We start from the raw sequence: 22,502 nt of genomic DNA, 5'->3' as shown, positions 1-22,502 counted from the left end.
GCCGCACATCTTTGTAACCGGGTGGGTAGGATGTAATTTCGTGGCTGTTAGAGCCCTCAGGTATCTCAAAGACGCTTGGCGAAGTTCCGGGCATGCTGTCGTGTTGGCAGGAGACAACACAGCGAACAGTTCCCAGACAAAGTCGAATGAGTCGTATGAGATCCCGTGGAGCACCATCTCGTCTGCGCTCTCCCATAACTTAATACCGCAAACGCTTGTGGATTTCGACTTGATGATGTAGATGGCGTGCTTGATGTCTTCCCAATAGCGTCTAGGATGTTCGGGAATGTTGGCTGTCCAAGGCTCAAATACGTCAAGCACCGACCTGCTCTTCAGCTGCTCACTGCAACACTGCCGAACGCTCTGAATAATTGCGCTCGAAGCTTGACTCTGAAGATTGATGGCTGTTGGAATATGAAGCTGCAGGCTGGAGCTCGGCGGGGTTTTATCCGAAAAAGCAGTCGTGGCTTGAGTGGTTTCTCGGGGTTGTTCCGTTGAACTAAATGACGCCATGTTTTCTCGAAATATGGCTTCGTACTCTTTCATTTCAGTTTTGTGGCATCTCACAACTTTCGACCAATCCCCCGCACTGATCTCGCCAACGCTTGCCGAGCTCTTCTGAATCGATTTGATGACTTTCATTTTGTCGACCTTTTTCATATTCTTTACGACGCCCCACTTCCACAAACGAGTTTCGTACATCCGTTTCCTGTAAGAGTCTTTATTATTAGCTAGGGCCGTTGCATAGATGGATTCCTTTTTGGGTGCAAGTTGGCACGTACGTGGCTCTGAAGTTGTGCCTGGCTTTCATCTCTGCAATTAAAACTTTCATCTGGCTGTTCTTGTAAAGATTGATTATAGTTTGTTTGTAATGTTCCCAGTCATTCGACGTCGGCCAGGAATTGTGCTCAATAACACCATCTTGTTTGTTGTTAGCAACAGGTCGCATGGCGATCAGGGCAGGAAACGGTTTCGCGGCACCCCTAGCTGGATGTTGCGTAGGTATCGAGTGACGGTGGCTTTCGGCTAGCCAACAAGCAACATACTTCTATGGAGAGTTGTATAGTGGCTGAAAGGTGAAGACAGATTCGCTGGGAAGCAGATATCTTTACAAGGCAGGGTGGTGGATTGGGCCAGCCACCTTGGCGCCACACGTCTCTGTGAACAAGTCTGCCTGGAGGTTTGATGCCAAGATACGTCATCACTTGGAAACTAGTATAGCAACCACTCAGCCTCTGATTTGAACCCCCTAGCTGCTTCGCTGTGAATGCCCTGCCACCAGAGCATTCATGTCTGCGGCGTCGCAAACGCCACAGCGACTCAACTGTCGACGGGGTAGAAGGTGGCGCAGGAGCAGATCCTTCTACACTTACAGCTTGCCAAGACAGCTTTTTATCCACGGATCTGAATCTCTCGTGGGTCTAGAACCACGTCCATTCCAACGCCGCGAAGCTCTCGGTCCCGAGTCGAGGCGAAGGATCCCGAGCGTTGGGGGCGATGCCAACGAATCATATGCCTTAGCTTTACGGTGCGATCCTCCCTGCATAGATTGGCCCCCACGCATCTCTGGGCGTAGTAGGGCTGCCAATCGTTTTCGACTCTAAAACATTGTATGCATTGTGCTTTTGCTCATGGTGGGTGGGGTTGCGATACCATTGGTGAGGTTTGGGTGCTGACCTGGAGATTTCCAGGCAGAAATTGTGTGCTGCAATTATCCGCCCTACATCCCTCCGTCATATTGCATTCCTTTGTAAATCAGAAACAACTTGAGGAGCGAATATCGCTTCAAGACACCTCATGCTGGAAATAGTTACATAGATGAAGTATACCTGTCATGAGCTGGATATCTCTGGGCGTGCAAATGTCTATTTCCATTTCGAACACCATAGCCTCCTTTTCCCACGCGAGTAATTCGATGATTTTGCCCTGGAGGCAACAAGCAACTTCGAAGATATAAGAAGTCTGCATCACATACATATTGTGCAAGACGCATCTAGCTCACCTGCCAACTGACTTATATCACCATACAATTAGATATCGGAACCTTTCGGCTGATCTAGCGTGTTTGTTCATTTTTGCTCGCATCACCATCTTCACCCCAGGACGCTCATAATTGCCAAGTTTCAATGGCGAGCGATGAGACGCTCGTTCAAGAGCCAGATCGGAATGATCACAACGCTCAGTCTCAGCCCGCCGAGAACGGGGAGAAGACCACGAATCCTCAACCATCCCGTGTTGCCAGCGAGAGCAGTCCGAGCTTTACCACCATGGCCAATGACGAGAATTTGAATCCGCAAAGGACTGTCCAGAATGACCCGGCCGGGAGAGGTACACCTCTCGTCACCCGATCACGCGCGAGAATGTCAGTTCAGGTGACGGATCGACACGCAGAGAATGCCGCAGTAGCCCCTGACTGGATGAGGAAGACGCTTGTGCCCCATGACATGACGACGCGCTCCGTCGTACAATGGGCCATGGTACCACTGGATAATCCCCGAAGAACTATCTTGGCTCCAATCTTAGCCGCCCTGAGGAGCTTGTTGACTGCGATCCCTCTGCTCTTTTTCAACTTCGTCCCTAACTCGCTATGTTGGGCAGCGTGGGACCCAAAAGACATTTACGACCCATACCTCGAGTTCAATGGAAAGTATAACGTCAATGACCCCGACGGTGGGAGAAGGCATTCCGTGCCTTCAGGGGACGATGGCTTGTCCCATCTCGATGTGCTAGCACGTCGGACGTATCCATCGAAGCTCCTGCTCAAAGAAGAAGACGGAACATGGACCCCAACGGACATGAACACGGTTAACAAACGACCAAAGTACTTGTTCGTCAGCCATGTTGGATCGAAGACAAAACAAGATGAGCTTCAGTACCTCGACACCGCCCAACGACTCGCAGAGAAAGAAGGACTTACGGCAATCTACCTGGACGATTGGTGTTTCACCCGGCACATCAAGCAAAAAGTGAAGAGTGGTGCCATCTCTGAGAATGAGGGAATCGCAATTACCGACCACCAAATTTGGACCCTATGCGACGTCGTTCGTGGCTCAGCTCAAGTGGCCGTCATCTACCCTGGGGATTCTTCCTCCTCGGAGTCCAAGACGGAGTGGGGCAAGCGAATGTGGACGTTTGTTGAGGGACTCTTGGCTCCCGGCAACTCAATTCTTTTCTCTCCGCGAGACTATGACAGAGAGAAGTTTCCAGACGGACCACCGGTGGAATCTCTATACAAGGTAGAGATGACAGCGAGTTACTGGAGCGAAAACGATGCTCGAGCATCTCATGAGGGCGGCAGCTCGGCACGGTTGTTGGCCGAATACTTTTCTGGCCAAGTCGTGCTCAGCACCCTTGAGGTTCTCCCACTCATCTTCGACGCCCTCAACTCCCGCAACACCGGGAACCAGAACTCGCTTTCGGACATGGGCTACGCCGCAATGGGTCTTCTCCGTTTTCGCGTCGGGAGAAAGCCGGGCAGCACGGACAGTCCCACCCTGTTCCAGACTCTGTCCCACCTCTCTCTCAAGAACGACAGCGACAAAATCATTGACCGCATGATAAGCTTGCTTCCACAACCGAGGCTTCCAGGATCCGTTCCATCGGATGCGTCCAACCACATCATTTGGGCCAGTCTTTGCGGACAGGATGCCTTTGGCGCACGCGTTCACCAAATCACGCCCCTGTGCGACGTCGTGGGCGTGGCGGACGAGGACCATACGGTCTTCATTGACAACTGCCGCGCCGTCAAGATACAATGGGACTCTCTCCCCGCCTTGCGCGTCGAAAACCACCCATCGGCCGTGACCGGGCTCGTCACTCTTCTGCGGAAAGCTGCCATGAGCTCCATGTTGATCGTCATTAGTATGAGCATTACCATGGCCGCTGTTGCCGGCGTAAATTCTGGCAGTTCCAGCAGCTCTCGCAGCTCCAGCAGCACAGGCTCTCTATCAGACGACTTTAGTCCTTCAGACTTTGCAATCCGCATGTTGAGCAAAATAGTGGCAGTCGCTGCTTGCATTGGATGCGCTTGCACATTGTTGATACCCGCGGCCGCACGAAGCATGTTCAGCACTTTCAAGGTCCAAAAGTGCAGCCCTGGCCTGGTTGGGATCGAGGGTGTCATTCCCATGAAAGAGTTGGAAGAGAAGATCCTTGGATACAAATCGTCTGCCGATATATTCAAGTACGACCCGCTCGCGTCGCATATTCTCGCGGTTGAGGACGGCGTGGACAGCGAGACCAGAACCCTGGAGAAAGGCAGACCCGCGTGGATCGAGCAAGCAGAGGATCTGGATGGAGTCAAAGCCCGGCTCAAAAGAGGGCAGAGACTCTTCACACTTGTTGATCTGGGTCATCTGTCTGTCATGGTGGTGGCTGCAGAGCGGCCGCCTTCCGTTGCGCTTCTATCTGGTCGAGGTGGCGGGATGCTTAGAGCGGTTCTCTGCAGTTCCAGCCCTGCCAAAGACTGTCTCTGCAAGGAGACGGTGGTGCAGTTGGCGTCCGCCGTGTGGGATTCTGCGAGTCCTACAAAATGGCTCAAAGTCTGCCTGCAGACCCGGAACGACGCCATGCGGGCTCGGTACCTGGCGTCCGAAGCCACAGTTGCTGCAGATTCGGCCCAGGAAGCGGCTGATCGCTCCAGCGCATGCGCTTGCAGAGCAGCAGCGGATGCCAAGCGGGCTTCTCATAATGCCAATGGCTCTACAGAGACGAAGTCAGTGAGTAGTTCACGAGAAGCGGCTGACCTGGCAAAGAGCGCTGCAGAAGATGCAGCATCGGCTGCCAAAAAGGCCCGTAAAGCTGCCGACGACGCTGGCCCTGAGAAAGAGGTGGGACTGGCCAAGCAAGGGCTTAATGCCGCGAGACAGGCGCTCGGCGACGCCAACGACGCATGGCTACGGGCTAGTTATCAGGCGGATAAAGCTAGATTTGCCGCTGACAGTGTGATATACAAATGAAGGACGGGCAGGAGTAACTCCTGATCTCGATTTGGTAGGATTGGACAGGCAAGCTGAGCACACTTATAGGGACCCCAGTTGGCCGACGGACATGGACATAATGCGTACATCAATGGTCATTCAACATGATCTACATAGCAATATACCTTTCCAATCTCATTCTCTCTAATTCTACGCCTTCTGGCTATCGCAAGGGATATCTGACGGCACACCCGTCGGGTCGACAAAGTAATCATGGTACCAGTACACCTGCTGCTCAGGCTTCGTCGACAAGTTCGGCGCCGCGTCGACAGACTGGACCGTCTTGAGCACAGTGTACTGCGTCTTATAGCTGCACCAAACTCGTCAGCCAAACCTCTTCTCCCCCACAATCGTCCTCTTGGGTGGACTTACTAGATCTGCGAGCAGTTCCCCGCCTTGAAGTTATTCTCAATGCGTCCATGCGCCTCGTACACCGTCGCGGTGGCGTTGTTGTCCGCGATAAAGGTCGTGTTGGGGAAGTGCGTCAGCGACATGCTGCCGTCGGTGGGCAGGAAGCGCTGCTTGCACTTGGTGATGGCGTCGGCGCCGACGCAGTGGATGCTCAGCGTGGTCTGCATGCCGTCTGCCGTGAAGAAGTCCGTGTAGGCTGTGGTGGCGGTGGGGTCCTCTGCCGGGGTGACGAGACTATGTCGTCTTGTTAGAGGGCATTAAACATGTTTGAGAGATTGAGTTGTACTCACGCGTTGAGGAAGTCCTTGAACTCGGGCTGGACGCCGGGCTGCGGGTCATAATCGGTGAAGTCGATCGCCGCGACGAAGCGCGCGGCGAGGAGGGCGGGGAGAGCAATGTTCAGATACATCTTTAGAGATTCTGTGATCGGAAACGAGCGTGGCTGAGATTGCGATATTCAACGTTGTGTTGTGGCTGAACGACTGCGGAGGGTAGTTGAGCTGAAGCCGGTGGGATCTTTATATCCAAAAAGAAACCTCAAAAGCAACGACTAACCAACCCGCAATCGCCGTGCTTGTAAAGTTTCAGACTGACTACTAGACCACCGAGCCTCACATACCCAGCATCTATAAAAGGACGCGCACAACTCATCCTCGCCGACTACCGAGAGCGAACATCCCCCACAAACTCATCCACTCGCCGACCGCCCCTTTTCTCGGCTGAAAGCGATACCACGACCCCATAACCTAAAAAAGTAAAATAAACAACAGCCCAGGCCATGTTCCTCTCCGTTCGGCGGGCCGCACGAACGCGCCCCAGATATATCCTCGCAAAAACCGCTGTCACGCGCGGCTGGGGTGGCCCTTGTCGGACATGGGACGAAGGTTTACAGGGCCCATCTTCCCCGGGGTCAACCGCCGAGCTTGCCGCGACCCCTATTTCTTCCTTGCTGCCCCGGGCCGTCCGGATGGACGGGGGCGCCGATGGACGGTTCTGAGCAAGATTGATCGATAGGGACGGGTGTGCCCTGCGAAAGGGGTGTGCTTGGCCTCGTAAGGCGGACGATGGGATTTCATAAATCGCTTTTGAACCCCGCGGGAGATGTCGTCATCTTCACGAGAATCATCATCCTTTGACGTCCCACGACCTGATCTCCAGTCTCTACCGCAATGAAGCCCTCAACCCTCCTCCCCTTCCTCCCCCTCGTCGCCGCCGTCGACATGGCGCCCTACAAGCCCGCCGCCAACGTCGACGCCGCCTTCGACCCCTTCGTCGAGGCGTACTACCTCGCCTCCGAGGACAAAGCCGCGACCACGACCTTCACGGACTTCTGGCCCGCCACGGGGCAGCTGATCATCGCAGGGCGCACCTTCTCCGGGTACGCGGCCATGCTGGGGGTCAAGCAGAGCCTGCTGCCGCCGGCGGGGGATAAGTCGTGGTGGCACCTGATCCGCGGGGCGAGCGTGGCGGGCGAGACGGCGGAGAGCAAGACGTTCGTGGCGGAGATTGTGATACAGACGACGTATGTTGGGGGCAACTGTTCGCAGGCGTAGTAAGTTTTAGTTTCCACTGTGATGATGGGGAGGAGGGCTGACGAGGGAATAGTGGCAGCGCAAGCTTTACGATTTTGAAGGATGCGCAGGGGGCGCCGAGGTTGGAGCCGCATTCTGAGAGTCTGAGTGTGTATAACCTCACCGTGTCGACTACGGACTCGCCTACCGATATCCCGTGCAGCTCTTCATAAGGTGTAGCGTATGATCACGATTCATGAAAGGAAGCATTATAGAAATAGATTCATAAGTATTGTATTTCGCTCATAATGAAGTCGTATCGCACATGACACACATATCGTGTCCTATCTATGAAAGCCGTATCCTGAAAATGCAAGCAGATGATGTATGTTGTCGCTCTCTAATGCCGTAATGACAGTTTTTCGTCCAGGTGCCGTAACCCAAAAAAATCCACACTGGAGTCGTATCCGAACCGCACTTGTAAAAACGCCGCTGCCAAAAAACAAGAATAGTTGGTTTTTGGTTTAGAAACCGCCCGCCGCCCATATGTATAATAGTGCCGGTCGTTCAATCGTCGCACCAAGGGAAAATGTATACACACGTAAGAAAATAGGTATCGTAACTAAAGAGATGTAACATGAAGGGGGAATCGTGCCGAAAGCAAAAACGGGTGCATGCAGGAGTAGTGGTAGATAGGAAGGAAGAGCGAGGCGGGATCAGCGGCCCTTCTCGACGTCGCGGTTGTTGGGGATGTCTTCGGGTTGCGTGGAGATGATGATCTCGGGTGCCGCGATGGCCTTGGACTCGTCGCCAGAGATGACGCCGTTGTCCTCGGTGGACAAAGACTCGGCATCAACAGTCTTCTTGCGACGGAAGACGGATCCCATGCGGGAGAACACTCTGGCCAGGGCGCGGTAGACAATGACCACGGGGCGTCCGACGGTCTTAGCGATCTTCTCGAACCAGGGATCCGGGAAGAGACGGATGAGGACGGCCATGGGGAGCGAGAGGAACGCGATGACAACGGACACGCCCCAGTGCTCGGCGCTGATGCCGCCGGGGGTGATGCGGAAGGCCTTGCCGCCGACGTAGATAATCGCGACCTGGGCGCCGACCATGATGCAGTTGATGACGATGAAGAAGTAGTTGCGGTGCACGCCCTCGAAGATGTTGAACCTGTTGTCGAGGCGTCTGTTGTTGAACTCGTTGAAGATCTGCATCCACACGAAGGTGTTGAAGATCATGGAGTCGAGCTCGAGCTGCTGGTCCTCGTTGGCGGAGTCGTAGCCGAAGATGGCGTTGCCGGCGAAGTGCAGGATCAGGGTGGCGGTGAGCTGGAAGATGGCCTGGCCGATGATCATCTTCCACATGTTGATGGTGATGAGGGGCGCCTTCTTGCCCTGCGGGAGGCGGTCGAGGATCTTTTCGGTGGGAGGGTCCGTGGCGAGGGCGAGGGCGGCGAAGGTGTCCATGATGAGGTTGACCCAGAGGAGTTGAACCGCGGTGAGGACGGATTCCATGTTGGGGGAGGAGACGGCTGTGATGAAGGCGAGGAGGACGGCGGTGATATTGACCGTGATTTGGAACTAGGGAGGACATGTTAGTAAGTCAGGGTGGTGAAGGCAGAGAGTTGCATACCTGAAGGAACTTCTGGACGGCGTCGTTCACCGCGCGACCCCACTTGAGGGCCGTGACGATGGAAGTGAAGTTATCGTCCATCAGCACAATAGCCGAGGCCTCCTTAGCAACCTCAGTACCCGAGATACCCATCGAGAAGCCCACGTCCGCAGCCTTCAGCGCCGGCGCATCGTTGGTACCGTCGCCAGTCACAGCGACGGTTTCGCCCAGAGCCTTGAGGCGGGTGACCAGGATGCGCTTGTCTTCAGGCGAGGAGCGAGCCAGGACCTGCAGACGGGGCAGAGCCTCATCCATAGCCTCGGGGGACAGGGTCCTGAATACAGGGCCTTCCATGATGAGACCACCCTCAGTAAAGATGCCACATTCGGTAGCAATAGCCCTCGCAGTGACGGCATTGTCACCAGTAACCATGCGGACAACGACACCGGCGTGCTTCGCCTTAGTCACAGCCTCGGGAACACCGGGGCGGACAGGATCCTGAATACCAACAACACCGACGAAAACAAGGTCGTGAAGGACATCGCCGAGATCAACGTGGCCCTCAGAGGTGGCGTTGACACCGTGAGGGGGCCATTGGGGGAAGTCCTGGTAGATCAGAGCGATGGTGCGGAGAGACTGCTTGGCGTAAGACTCGATCGTCGCCTCGAGGGACTGGCGGTCAGACTGCTCCAAGGCTGAGATGGAAAGATCGGAAACGTTGAGCTTCTGGCTGCAGTATCCCAAGAGAATCTCAGAAGCACCCTTGACAACCAGTCTGTAGCCCTCGTTGCCGGGCAGCTTGATTACTGCGCCCATGCACTTCTTGCTAGAGTCGAACGGCATCATCTGGGCGACCTCCTCGTTGGCGCGGGTCTCAGCCAGAGCCTGCATACCAAGGTGGTCCTTGGCAAACTGAAGCAGGGCGGTCTCGGTCTTTGAGCCGATGAAGGTGGCTTGGCCGTCCTCCTCGCCCTCGAAGGCGGTAGAGTTGATCGCGACGGACTGGACGATGAGCTTCTTGGTGGCGGTAGGGAGGGACTGAGCGAACGCGACTGCGGAGCTAGCCTTCTCTCCATCAGAGGACTTTGAGAAGCTGGCAGAGCCAAAAGTGCCGGCAACGACCGTCATCTTGTTTGTCGTCAAGGTGCCGGTCTTGTCGGAGCAGATCGTGGTCGCGTTACCCATTGTCTCGCATGCCCGCAGAACACGCACAAGGTTGTTCTCCTTCAGAAGCCGAGTGGTCGCGAATGCCAAGGCAAGGGTGACAGCCAGTGGAAGACCCTCCGGAACAGCCACGACGATAATCGTGATAGCAACAATCAGGATATCCATAAACGACGATGCCTTCTCAGCACCGGGACGGCTGTCGTTGGGCAGACCGGCCAGGAAGCGGATCAGAAGGACGACGAAGAGGAAGAGAGCAGCGGTGCTACCAAGCTTGGCGATGGCCAAGGCAAGACCCTCAAGCTTCTTCTGCAAAGGCGTAGACTCGGTTTCGGTACGAACCGACATCATGATCTTTCCGAAGCTCGAGTTGGTACCGACAGAGGTGCAGACAAAGGTGCCGACACCCTCGAGAACCTTGGCGCCTGAGATGATGAAGGGGTCCAGGTCCTTGGGCGCGTTGCCGGACTGCATCGCGTTGAACACCGCATCGCCGCCAGTCTTCTTGAGCGCGTCGGACTCGCCGGTGGCCGAGGACTCGTCGCACTTCAGGTCGTGGCCGCTGATGAAGATGCCGTCCACTGGGACGAGATCGCCGGGTTCGAGGTGGATGACATCGCCAACGAGGACCTCTGCAACGTTAATCATGTAGGACTTGCCAGATCGTATAACCTTGATCTCGCGATCCTCCTTTTTAGCATTAAGCTTGACAAAGGCGCGCTCCTTTTGCCAATCATTAAGAGACCCGACTAGGGTCACGATCAAAATCGCAACGATGATGGCCACGCCCTCAATCCAGTCGACCGGTTGGCCTTCGTCGGGGTCGTGTTCGGCACCAAATGTTTCGTAAAGACCGAGCGCCAATGAAATCGCGGCAGCGACGGTCAGCAAAATAATTACTTTGTCATTATAAGCGTTCCACATCAGCTTCCACAGCGGCGTAGCCTTCTTCGGGGGAAGGACGTTCCTGCCGTAGACGCGGATACGGTCGGTGAAACCATTGCCGTCAGCTTGGTGCGTGGTGGTGGGCTGAGCACTGGCAGTGGCGAATGATGGCTCCTTGTGGCCGGTTGCCTCCTGGAAGCTGACCCTACTACGGGCGGCAGCCTCATCCTGCGATAAACCGGCCTTGACGTCTGTTTGGAGGCCCTTTTCGATGCCACGGAGTCCGCCGAGGGCCAAAAATGCAGGTAAAGATTTTGGGTTCAGAAGTTTGTTGAGGTGCCCAGGGCTAAATGCAAACGGGTTGTTGTCGACAACAAAGTCGCCTTCGGTGCCGGGGTCGGGCCGGAGTGCGGTATCCGGGTCCTCTGGGACGACTGTTGTCGTGCTGGAGTGCATACTTGTCGCGGAGCTGACTGCCGGCGTGAGGAACGGATTTGAGTGTGTCGAGATGGGGGATGGTGTTATCGCGTCGTCGTGATCATTGTCCCCACGGGGATGGCGGGTGTCGACGCGCAACTGTGGAGGTGCGAGGGAAGCCATTAGCACCGGTGCAGAGTGTTCTGAAACTGATGCGAGATGTTCTCATGAGTGATCGGGTGTGAAAGATCTCAAAATGGGTCGAGATAGTTGTGTGAAGGTGTAGTTGAGAGCTCAAATTAGGCAAGACAGATGATGGGCTCCCTCTCAGAGGCCTCTTGTGGTGACACAAAGATTGGTATTTAGATGTGTTGTGCAAGGCTGTGTAGGAGGCGACGGTGTTGCGTGCACTCAAGGTAACGAGAAGTGGCAGAGTCTGAGGCGTACCAGGTGAGCACCGCGAATTTGCAAAGACAGACTGCCCGTAGGCCTTGGCGAGCCAAGCTGCGCCCTCGCCCCGTTCAAGAGAGTTTAGAAATCTCAAGATGACACCGACGTGTCGAGCACCACGAAGTAAGCCTACTGCGAGTCCGACGGCGTAGATGAGAAGGCTGTGCTAGGCAGCGGAGGGGTTGGGCGGCGGCAAAAAATCCACTTCCAAACTAACAAGGTCTGGAGTTGCAGTCGACAGTATTTGGCCCTCAAGTCTGTGCGGCCACCATAGTTTTGTTCGATCACAGAGTTGATGATGATTGACGAAGGGGTAAGAGATTTCAGAAGTGTCTGAGATATGCTGGCGATGGCGCCTAGAATCTCAAGACCAACAATCGAGGGTGGCAGTGCTCTCAGCGACTGCCTTTCTTGGCAAGATCAAGAGGAGATGAAGTCAACCGAGACTCCACAGGGAAGCAATGGATTGGTCAAAGTGAGGGACTGATAGGTTGCAGGAGAGAAAAAGTCGCGCTTCACGATTATCACAGCAGCATCTGGCGGCCTTGGCGGAGCAGCAGTGGGTTGGAAAAAGTCTTCCCACGGGATCGAGAGGGGAAGGAGGGAAAGCCATTTGAGGAGATCCGGAGAGATAGAATGACGTGCCGGTCAATTATTCTCACATCCTGGGCTTGGCCGAAATCATTGGCAAGAGATTGGCTGGGCATGGCGAGAAGGGAGGTAACCGCCAGCGGTCTGGGCATTGAGGCTGTGCAAAGGAAAAGTGCAAAAGGTCCCGATGAGGGAATTTAATATGGAGCAGCGAGAAGCGAGCTCTGTTCAGTGGAAAAGCAGAGCTCGAGTCGGGGCCATCCTAGGACCGCCATTGCTCATGGCGAGTCGGAAACAAACAAGGGGTAAATTTCGATGGGGAATGGAGATTTGACAGCGCATTGGCAAATCTGGCCGAGAGTGCAAATGTCTAATGTTTGGCCCCCTTGGCGGTTGTGTTGATGCAAGTGCCGGGTCCTTATCACGTTCTCTCCGGAGAAGATAGGTGAGATGAGAGATAGTCAGGCCAGACACTTGTAGACGAGACCGAGGACCGCAGCCGGAGATGGCGTCCGACACTGGGGGTGGCGGCCCCATTCTTTCGCATTCCCCAAGACTTTGGCGGCGTTCCATTCGGCGGGTATGAATGAAGCCGTTGGATAAGGTCTGTTCTCCATCCCGATCGGTGGCCCGGCGTTGGTTCAGAGATGATGCGCCAACGCCAGTCGTCTGGCGCTTGCCAAGATGACCAAGGAGTCGAGGGCGCTCTTCGATGGAGTAGGCTCGTTCCTTTGGTATTTTGCGCGTTTCCCGTGGCTTCCGTGCTGACAAGAGCGACCAGGCTCGGAGAGGAGACCACATCGGCTTCGATGAGGAAAGCGGCCGACCGGTGCCACATCCGACAGCAAGGTGCGGAGATGCACGGAGACGAGTCGGTCGGCAACGGCGACCATAAGGTTGGAGGGTAGTATGGACGGAAAGTGGTGGCATAAGCAGAAACAGGAGGTGTGACAGAAAGCCTCCTCGGGATGACGCCCGTCTACCGTTTAGACGTTGGGAGCGTCATGTATTCGACAACATGGAGGAGGTTGGCTCGTTTGTTTCCATGACAGAGAGGTTCGTGGCATGGATGGATGAATGGCCTGTGTGTTTCCGAGGTGCTCGTTTGTGTCGAAACAATGCGTTTTGAGCCGATCGTTCGGTTCGAGTAGCATGACCGGGCGTGCTTTGGTGGTGATGGCGGTAAGTGAAAGGGAAAGAATTGGCGATGGTGGAGCAGAGGAAAAGAAGGTGAAAAAGAGCAAGTCAACGCGCCAAGAAAAAATTCGAAAGGGAGCAGTCGCGATCCAAATGTCACAGTCGAATCAAGCTCGGGGAGGTGCGCTAGTGAACGCCAAGAGTGGCTGTACACTGCACCTGAACAGCTTCCCATTGGCTCGCTTAACGCAGCCAAGGGAGGCCGCCTCCACAAATGACCTGTTTAGGTAAGCAGTACCTGCAAGGGTGGCACGTCCGTCCTTCCGTTGCGGGAACCCGCCCGTCGGGTCAGCCAATGACACTGTATCAGTCTGACGAGAGAGCTTCCTTCGTTTTGTCAAGTCCGAGGATGCAACGGTCATCTCCTCTTGCCGCTCCTTCCCTGTTGGCAGTTGGCCGAGGGTGAAACGAAACGGTACAGCTTGCCTGCCGGAAAACTGAAACAGACAATTGGCCTCGAAGCCGTGGAAGGTTTGAACCAACATCAACTGCCATGAAGGTCAAGACTTCTGTCATGGGTCATGGTCAATCTGCCATTGATCTCTCCTGGTTTGCAACTCTGCCATCTATGATTCCGACGTTTCTCGAGGTGCTTGACGGTCAAGAACCTGTTGCTGTGGAAGACTCTTAGTCTCTGACTATTGAACGGACCAAGAAATTCCAATGCAGTCATCGCCCACTTGGCATGCATCACGTTGACCCATTGCAAAAGCATTTTCAGTCTTGTGCTGAGACATCTCGGACCGTTTCAATGTGCCCTACCAAGTGCCTTGCCATATTCGCAGCAGTTATAATATGTTGCCTTGAACTTTGTTTTGTTGTGCGGCCTATGTAAAATGTACCTACAACCGCATTATCGGCATTTCCGTGATCCTCTTCACTGAACCCAAAATGAGTTCCGATGTCGTCACTGACTCTTCAAAACGGTTCTTACGAAGGATGGAGGCTCATGCCGAAGTCAATTTACACCGATCGGTGGAAATACAGAGCATGTAGCTACTCCGCCTCAATGTGAGAACCGTTGCGACCACACGTGGCCAATAGTTCACGAGTGGCTTGCGGTTCTTGGTCAGGTTCTCGACAGGTCGTATTCTCTTCAAATCGGATAGACCGTAAGAGTCTCGTATTGAACCACTCGAGGTTCTGGAAGACTGGTTGCGCTTGACCTGGACGACTTGCATAATGACTGTTCCGCGAGCACAAGGGATGTCAGGTTTTAGTCCTCGTTCAGTATTTCTTGTTCAAATCTGAAGTTCCCAAAATCAAGCCAGTGGCTTTACACCCTGATCGTCAACCGTTGTCGTTTTCGTTGCGAAAACGAGACGATCTGTTTCACATGCCTCCCCACGCAACTAAGGTAATCACCGACTCACCGAAGCTCGACAACACTGCCTCAGCAAAGAAATCGTCAACGTAACCAGCCCGCAGCATCGGGTCGTCTTCAACGGCATTTAATTTTTCGGGCTTGAAGATTTGTGGCATAGTTTAGGTTTGCATATGTTCCAATCTGCCTCACCGGTCGTCCTCTTGCGCAATGACAAGGGTGCTCAACGACGAACGTCCTCACCAGCCACACCTTGTCGTCGTCACTATGAGGCTGGAGTTGTCACTTGGAGCTCTAGTTCTTTTGTCTCAACACGTCAGAGAAGTCGCAAAACCTTTTCATGACCCATGATGTCTTGACACATGAGTCTTGCGTTGGCAGCACAGCAACATCTCGCCCAAGGAGGCTTATTGTCGCCTCAAACAAGCGCCAAGCTAATCGACTTGTTGAGCGGCGGCCTCTCTCTCTGACAATTGCGAATACTCGGGCTGTGGTGTTGCAAAGTCCATCCTATCACCACTCACGGCGGTACACGTGAGATGTACCGGGAATGCCAAGACCCACTGGTTGCAGCACTGCCCGCCTCCAAAATGTGCACTGCCTCTTAATTCACTGCATAATGACGTTAAGTGTCTGAAATGAAGTACCTGCGTCTTTTTCGCGCGGTGCTTTTGTTGCGTGCTTGGCGCGTTTGTGCGAAATATCAGTTGCCCGAGAGAGAGCCTTGCATCTTGGTTGCGCTAAGAATGAGGCGCAGTTTGGGCAATTGCAGAAGACTGGTCTTTTGCGGCCTCTCGGAATTTCTCAATGAACGACTGATGCATCGGATTATTTCGCAGCTTTTCCTTATTTTCGCGCACTATGTTGTCTCTCGGTAATCAAGAAATAACTTGAAATCAAAAGTGTGGATAGGTGCGTGTGGTCTTTTTCACTTTGGTTGCCGACATTCAGGTCTCAGCATATTGTTGGACGTATCGTTCAATCTGTCTCGTTTTACGATGAGTAGGTAGATAGATACTGAATTTGGTTCACATTTAGCCGATATTTTATGAAATCATCCTGTCTTCGATGCTGGAGTCTTGTCCCTGGGTCTTTAACTTTTACTAGTAGTTGACAATCATGGCGACCCTATTGCTCGTGTCTCGAACACTTGTTCATAGTTGAAAGACAAATAAAGCTGGGGGAAACGGGATACCAAAGCCCGACATTGAGTGTGCGCTAATGTCGTTTTCAACATAGATTAAAGTTTCTCTCAATGCCAGAAAACCCAGGGTCTAGGACTTCTCCATCCATAAACCCATCTACGTAAATGTCGCCAATGAACTCATACTGTCCCTGCTGACCAGTAGGACGAATGACAATGGGCGTCGAACACCCATAGGCAACGACCACCAAATCATCGATCCCCATATATCCTGTGCCCATCGCCATGTACTTCTTCCCGCCTTCGTCTCTGAGGATAGAAAAACACCGTCCCATCATACGATCTCCAAAATACTCTTGTAAGAACTGACGTCCTCCTGGAATTGCACTCCCCGCCTGTTGGTGCGACTGTAGTTCAGCGTCCAAAGGCAACTTCCCTAGGCGTTTTGCCAAGTAACCGGCAAAGAGATCGAAAGTCACCTGTTGCCACTGATCTGATGGCTCTGGTACAGTTGCAGGACACCATTCCGAACCATAAGTGGCTTTCAAGGTATGAAAGACATCTTCCGGGATGTCTCCCAAACATAGTGTCCTGCAAAATGCAGCCTTCTCTTTCCGGCCATCATCAAACTCGTCAAGAAAAAGATTTCTCCACTCCAAGAAAGCCATCAAGTAGTTAGACAATCTGCCAAGCGTGCCAACAGCCATGCCCCTTGCCGCTATGGTACCGATTTGAAATCCGTGTACTTGCAGCACATCTCTGTTGAATAACGGCAGCTTGTAGACATAGTGCAATATGCCAATCGGCCATGCCTCAAACGGTGGACGATGTGAAAGGTGCGTTGCAGCAAGTGACAGCGTGTCGGGAGCATGTGACCAGTCTGGCACCCAGCTAGGTAAGCCAAGCGAGTCTTGGTGAAACGGATAACGGATTGATTCGCAAATAATGTCCAAATTCCAAGTCCGTTCTACCACACAGGTCACAATTGCGGTGAAGACTTCTTGTGGTGTATGGTGGAAATCTGGCTGGAAGTAGACACGGATGGCTTCTGGTAGAAGGCTCAAAGCACCGAGGGTTTTGTCCTGAGGTCTGGCAGCCAATTTATTCCGGCAAAGGCGTAGGATGTGTAAAGGCGTTGACACTAGGTCCGTCGATGGGTCAAGCAGGGCATTCGGACCTTGTGTTGTCAAAGTTTGCGCAAAGGAGTAGTGGTTCGTGGATTTTTGGGCCCCCTTCCCGCTTGGAAAGCCGTTCTCGATGCGAAGAGTATTGAGTTCGAAGTATTTGCACGCAAGAGACATTTCCCCTAATGCGATACTGTCCGAACCGCAGTACGCTACGGCCTTCTTAGCATGGAAGACTTCCTGCATGATCCATAGTCTTTTCCAGTAACTTCTTTCGAATAAGTGAACAACAGCTGATATTTGTTCCTTTGACTCGATGCAATCGATTTTGGATGGGCAACTCGGACTTAATATTTCTCTCAGGTAAGGGAGAGCTAGCCTGCTGGTGCCGTCTTCTGAGTGAGGACCCAGGCAAATTGCAACAGTTTCAGCTTTGCTATAGATTGTATCCATGATTTGGACCTGATAATTGAGCTCGTCAACGTCGTGCTGATTGATTGACAGCGCATCCGCCCAAGTCAAAATTGCTTGATCGGTGCTTCTTATTGCCGCTAACGCATGCTATAGGCTGACAGTGATGCTGATAGCCTCGCCGTTTATGTGTATACTTGACATATCTCGGCGACTACCCCAGGCGTAAGATACTGCAGTATAAGATGGAGTCGATGGCGTTGGCCTGACGCGTACAAGAAAACCGCGTATCGCCGCGTGCTGGTCTTTCGAGGGCTCAAGCCACAGCAGTCTAATCTCTCCGGGACGGAGTCGCGCATACACTCGTTTAAATGGCGAAGTTACGTTGCTGTTGGAGGCTGCGTATTTCGAAGAAAGGCGTGAAACGTCGAGAACGTTTGTTGTTGGCTTCGAGTCAAGGCGACTATAATAGTATGGGGACGATGCAAATGAAGCTCTACTCTCGCTCGAGCTATGCTGTTTGTGTTTCAGTGGTGCAGGTCGTTGGTACGTTTTTGAGGGTGCTGCAGATACGCCGGATGTGAATGAAGGGTGGTAGTCGGGTGGTGACCTCCCACTGAGCGAAGACATGGCACCCAAGTCAATTCTCTCGGGCCCGGAAGGGGAACGTGGAATGGAATTTGAGGTGCAATCAACGAGAAGAGCGGCAAGGCAGTGTTTTGTATTAGAGTCTGATGTAACGATTGGGCGGTCGATGACTGGGCCAGACTGTTGGGGTTGCTGGGGTATCAGTGAGGCACTTTTCATGCGGCCGCACGAGGTCGCATACTCAAGAAATTTCCAGACTACATGTCCGATAGCCCACTTGTCGAAAAACTATTGGTTGGTTGTTTGCTCTATCTTTTCAATTAGGCACCCGACAGGCGACTGCATGTAATATGGATGCTGGGTGGTGCAGCTGTCAGCCTCACCGTCTCCGCGGCCAGGCTGCAGGCTATCGATGCGGGACTAGGCATTCTTCACCTTGGCGCAATAGAGCGCTATTCTTACTTTTCATCAGCATCAAATCATGTCTTCTTGATGGGTGTAAATGTATGCGTTTGCTGTGATGCGTATGTAGCAGCTTGTTAAAAAAAGGTCGAGTTCAAAAAGCATTATGGTACTATTGATTAACCTACCTTGCCTATCCTCAATTCAGGGGGACGCATTTCAACAACTTCTTCCTACGTTTTCCTTCAGAACACCATGCGTGGAAACACCGAACACCGTCGTCCTCACGACTTGCCTCGGTGTATCTCACCCTCAAACACCCCCGTAGTAGTCAAACGCTAGTCAAGACTCTGTGGCCTTTTCAGCCCTTTCGGCTCCGTTTCAAAATGAATTCCAGACCTGAGTTGACTGGCACATCATGTTCCCTTCTGGTAGCCAGTTGAGGGATAGCATGGGTATCAGGCTAAAGTATCGCTTTTGTCAATCAGAAAAGGAGTATGCCGAGTGTTGTGGCAAGAGCCTGTCGTCACTACACAACTTGAGGGAAGTGGTTTGTCTTGTTTCTCCCTCTGCGACACTGATCCATAGCTACCGCAACCCATGACTACGAATATACATATGCGCTTCAATGCAACCTAGAGATGGTGATACAGAAAATCAAGCTTCGCATTCATTTGGCAACAAACGCGTGGACAGTTCCATCAGCAATCGAAGTCTGTGGATATTGTTAAGTAATGAGATCAAGTATTCTTCTAGGTTCTCTATACAAGTCTTAGTATAGATCATACTAAGGCTTGCGTTTACTGACAACCAATTTAGCTCACGTAAGACGGCTCTTCTCCAGGCATTTGTTGGTTCATTAAGGGCCTCTCCATCCATGTATCCATCTACATAAATATCTCCCACAAACTCGTAAACTCCTGTCTTACTTGAAGATCGCAAGAGGATAGGAGTGGAACACCCTTTAGCTACTGCTGCGAGGTCTCCGATGCCCATGTAACCTGTGCCCATTCCCATGCGCGATGGGATTTCCTCGCCTTCAGCTTTTATAAGACAGAAACACCGGCCCATCATCCGGTCGCCAACATATTGCTGAAGTATTTCGCGGCCTGTAGACTCCTTCGACATGAGCCTTAAATCCGCGTAGCGCTGTAGATCTTGGTCTAGTGGCAACTTTCCAAGTCGTTTGCGAAGAAACATGACGACCAGGTGATAAAACACACTCGCCCAATCCCCGTTTGTGAGATCACAGGATCCGGAGTTTAGATCGAGTTTTGAAGGAACGTCTCCGAGTGACAAGGTCCTGCAAAAGGCTTGACGCAAAGCATCCTCTTCAGCGCCCATCTCTTCCAGGAGAAGGTGTCGCCATTCTAGGAATGCCAGAATATAGTTGTTCAACCTTCCCAGAGTACCAACCGCCATTCCTCTGGCGGAAATGACTCCTAAGGGGACAATGTCGATTGCTAACTCATCTTTGAATAGAGGTTCATCCTGACGTCTGTCATTCGCCGCATTTCTGTTTTCCATGACTTCATATATCAAATTTCCTGATGCCTTGAACGGTTTTCGGTGTGTGAAGCTTTTTGCCGCCATTGAAGACATCTCGGGTGAATGAGATCAATCAGCCACCCAGCTAGGTAGGTCAAAAACATCTCGGTGAAAGGGATATTGTATAGCCTCACAGATTATGTCTAAACACCCGGTATTCTTAATAATCGAAGACACTATTTCCGTAAAAGCCTCTCTTGGAATTAGATTGAAGTCTGGTAACATATGTCGTCTGAGATCCAGGCTCATGAGACTTAAGACACCAAGGACCTTGTCTTGTGGCCGAGTCGCTAATTTGCCTCTTGTATGACGCATGACCATGATTGGCGAGGGCATTTGATCCCAGTGCTGTTGCTTCATAAGGCTTTGTGGACCTTGAGTTGCTAAGACTTGAGCGAAAGAATAGTGACTTCGAGAATCCGATTAAGCGTACCACCAGGAGGGTGCGCTTCGTTGACCATCCTTTTCCACTCCGACTTATTGAAGAGGGCCATCGCCGGTGTGATCTCTATCCATTCGATGAGATCACTACCACAACGGAGCATGATTTCACTAGCATAGAAAATCTCCTGAACAACCCATAATCGATTCCGGTATGGTCTTTCAAAAAGATCCACGATTGCCGCAAGCTCTGCGCTTGAAACACATTTTGCGAAGGTGTCAAGCTCTGATCCAGACTCGAATGATGCTGCTTCAGCTCCAACTCTGCGTAATGTGGTGATAGCCAAGGAGCTATCACCTGAAGACGGACCTAGCCAGACTACAACATTTGCAGCATTCCAATATATGATATCCATGAGTTGCACCTGCTGACTCAGTTCGTGGTTGTTGGATTGATCTATAGAGAGTGCATCGACCCACACCGTCACCGTTTGACTCGGATGCCGAAGTGCTTTCAAAGCATCTCGAAGGCTGGATGTCACCCTGGCAGGCATGCTGGACCTAAATTTGGGTAAAGCAGTGTTGTTGCTGTAGGCGATGTTGATAGTCGTAGTATCGCGGCGGTCCCCCAAGCGTAAGAGATCGCTGTGTATTCGGGATACTTATCGAATGAAACACGCTTAACATGGCACTCAATTTCTTCGCTATTTTCATACGAAGGTAGAATATCCAAGAGCCGGAATTGGCCATCCAGAAGATCCTCGTAGAACAAACCGTTCGGCTTCTGTTCTTCTGGGGAAGGACGTGACCAGGGATTTTGTGGAGGTCGAATGAAAGTATGAGACTGCAAGAGAGACCGTGGCTGCTCTCGAGCCGGAGTGTGGTGTACGATACGACTGACTGGAGAGATAGGGGACGGCCGCTGGAAGGATTCTGTTATTACTGTTTGCGCATCCATTTCCCGTGCATCTTCGGGGTCAGTCTGTGCAACTTCTAAACCTTCGTCTTCGTGCTGGGCCTCGCTCATTTTGGCGACCTGTCGCTGCTAGTGGAAGCAAGGGACCCCAATAGCCAATCTATGTTTAAGCGTGTGAGGAGGTAGAGACACAAAGCAAATATTTCCAACTGATTGTCGCAATTATTATGAAAGCTTATCGCTTTCGTGTGATGGAAAGAGAAACAGTCCGGGATAAGCTGAGGCTCCGCGACGTCGTCGTTAGGCAGCAGCCTTTTCACGCCTCTTTATCCCTGGCAAATAGCATAAGCTGGGTGGGGACATGGAGCTGATTCAGCCTGTGAGCCTGGCTGATTAGGAGGGGACCAATGATCTGGGAGTCGCAGATCAAAATGCCAAGTACCATCAGGCTGAGAAATGCGAAGTATGTGGGAACGAGGGGGATTCGGTCTTAAAGATGAGAACGTCGACAACGACCTATGTGTTTTACGTTCTTTTAATCGTTCCTCCGTTAGTTGCTGCGCGAGATGGAGCATGAACAGCATGGGAAACGTCGTGGTAGGGACGGTGAATATTTATGAATCTCACTGCCAACTACCAAGAATAACTTAACATCCTCGGCACCCTAGCCACGGTTGAATGCTAATGTTAAATGCACAGAGTTTGTCGGTTTTATGCAATAAATGCAGAGAAACGCAAGTGTGTGAGATACTCCGTCGCATGTGCCCCTTCTACGAATAGACTGAAGCCGCTATCTGGAGTCAAGATCCCGCTTGCTCTGTGTCAATGCAACCAATAGGCCTTGACACACTCGGTGTCACTGTGCTCTGCTATCTTCCGGGGTGTATTGCGCACCACCAAACGTTCCTAAGAATACCCAGCTGACGTTTCGATCTGGATTTCGAATGTTAATATCCAGAAAGGGTTTTGCTATCCGGGCCGTGTAATCTAGCTATCTAGGCCGTATGAATTTTTCTAAGTACTTATTCTACTTGGATGTAATACTTTTTAGAAATTACTTTTAAGTATATTTATATTTGATTATCTTATTAATATGAATATATCTTTAGTTTTGTATAAATATAACTAAAATATAGAGAATTTATTTAGTTAATATTTAGGAATATTTTTGTTACGGTCAGCTATCCGACAGTAGGGTCTGCTAACAGAAGTTGGGGATTGACGTTTAAACAGTACACTGGGGTCGTGGTCGTAGGTCGCAGGTCGTAGGCTGTAGTAGATCAAGTCTTCAGAGGCTAAGTTGATCAGTCTTAGACTCAACAAGTAATTCGCAGTGAAGGTGAGCTGAAAGTATCTGTGGTGATAATCACAAGTTGATTGCTGGAGAGCTATGGAAGTCTGACCATGAGCCAGGCTCAGGTCATACTATATACAAGTCCTGA

The 22,502-nt window shown here is 52.1% G+C and overlaps 4 protein-coding genes across 4 annotated transcripts; 2 read left to right on the top strand and 2 right to left on the bottom strand.

Moving 5' to 3' along the window:
• Positions 1-2,126: 2,126 nt before the first annotated feature.
• On the top strand, positions 2,127-4,958 carry COL26b_011065 (uncharacterized protein; the record flags this gene model as incomplete). The annotated part of the gene is made up of 1 exon (XM_053183744.1): positions 2,127-4,958. The coding sequence occupies one exon, from the start codon at positions 2,127-2,129 to the stop codon at positions 4,956-4,958; it is 2,832 nt and encodes a 943-aa protein (XP_053032283.1).
• Positions 4,959-5,129: 171 nt separating this feature from the next.
• On the bottom strand, positions 5,130-5,799 carry COL26b_011064 (uncharacterized protein; the record flags this gene model as incomplete). Its single annotated transcript, XM_053183743.1, has 3 exons — positions 5,130-5,289; positions 5,352-5,624; positions 5,681-5,799. The coding sequence occupies 3 exons, from the start codon at positions 5,797-5,799 to the stop codon at positions 5,130-5,132; spliced, it is 552 nt and encodes a 183-aa protein (XP_053032282.1).
• A 760-nt stretch (positions 5,800-6,559) lies between these two features.
• COL26b_011063 (uncharacterized protein) lies at positions 6,560-6,943 on the top strand (the record flags this gene model as incomplete). Its single annotated transcript, XM_053183742.1, has 1 exon — positions 6,560-6,943. The coding sequence occupies one exon, from the start codon at positions 6,560-6,562 to the stop codon at positions 6,941-6,943; it is 384 nt and encodes a 127-aa protein (XP_053032281.1).
• Positions 6,944-7,617: 674 nt separating this feature from the next.
• COL26b_011062 (uncharacterized protein) lies at positions 7,618-11,023 on the bottom strand (the record flags this gene model as incomplete). Its single annotated transcript, XM_053183741.1, has 2 exons — positions 7,618-8,487; positions 8,540-11,023. The coding sequence occupies 2 exons, from the start codon at positions 11,021-11,023 to the stop codon at positions 7,618-7,620; spliced, it is 3,354 nt and encodes a 1,117-aa protein (XP_053032280.1).
• Positions 11,024-22,502: the final 11,479 nt, after the last annotated feature.

This window comes from Colletotrichum chrysophilum (assembly GCF_026319265.1).
Source record: "Colletotrichum chrysophilum strain AFK26 chromosome Unknown scaffold_129, whole genome shotgun sequence".
Lineage (NCBI taxonomy): Eukaryota > Fungi > Ascomycota > Sordariomycetes > Glomerellales > Glomerellaceae > Colletotrichum > Colletotrichum chrysophilum.
The sequence above is the reverse complement of the archived record's forward strand: the minus strand, read 5'-3'. Positions and strand labels throughout refer to the sequence as shown.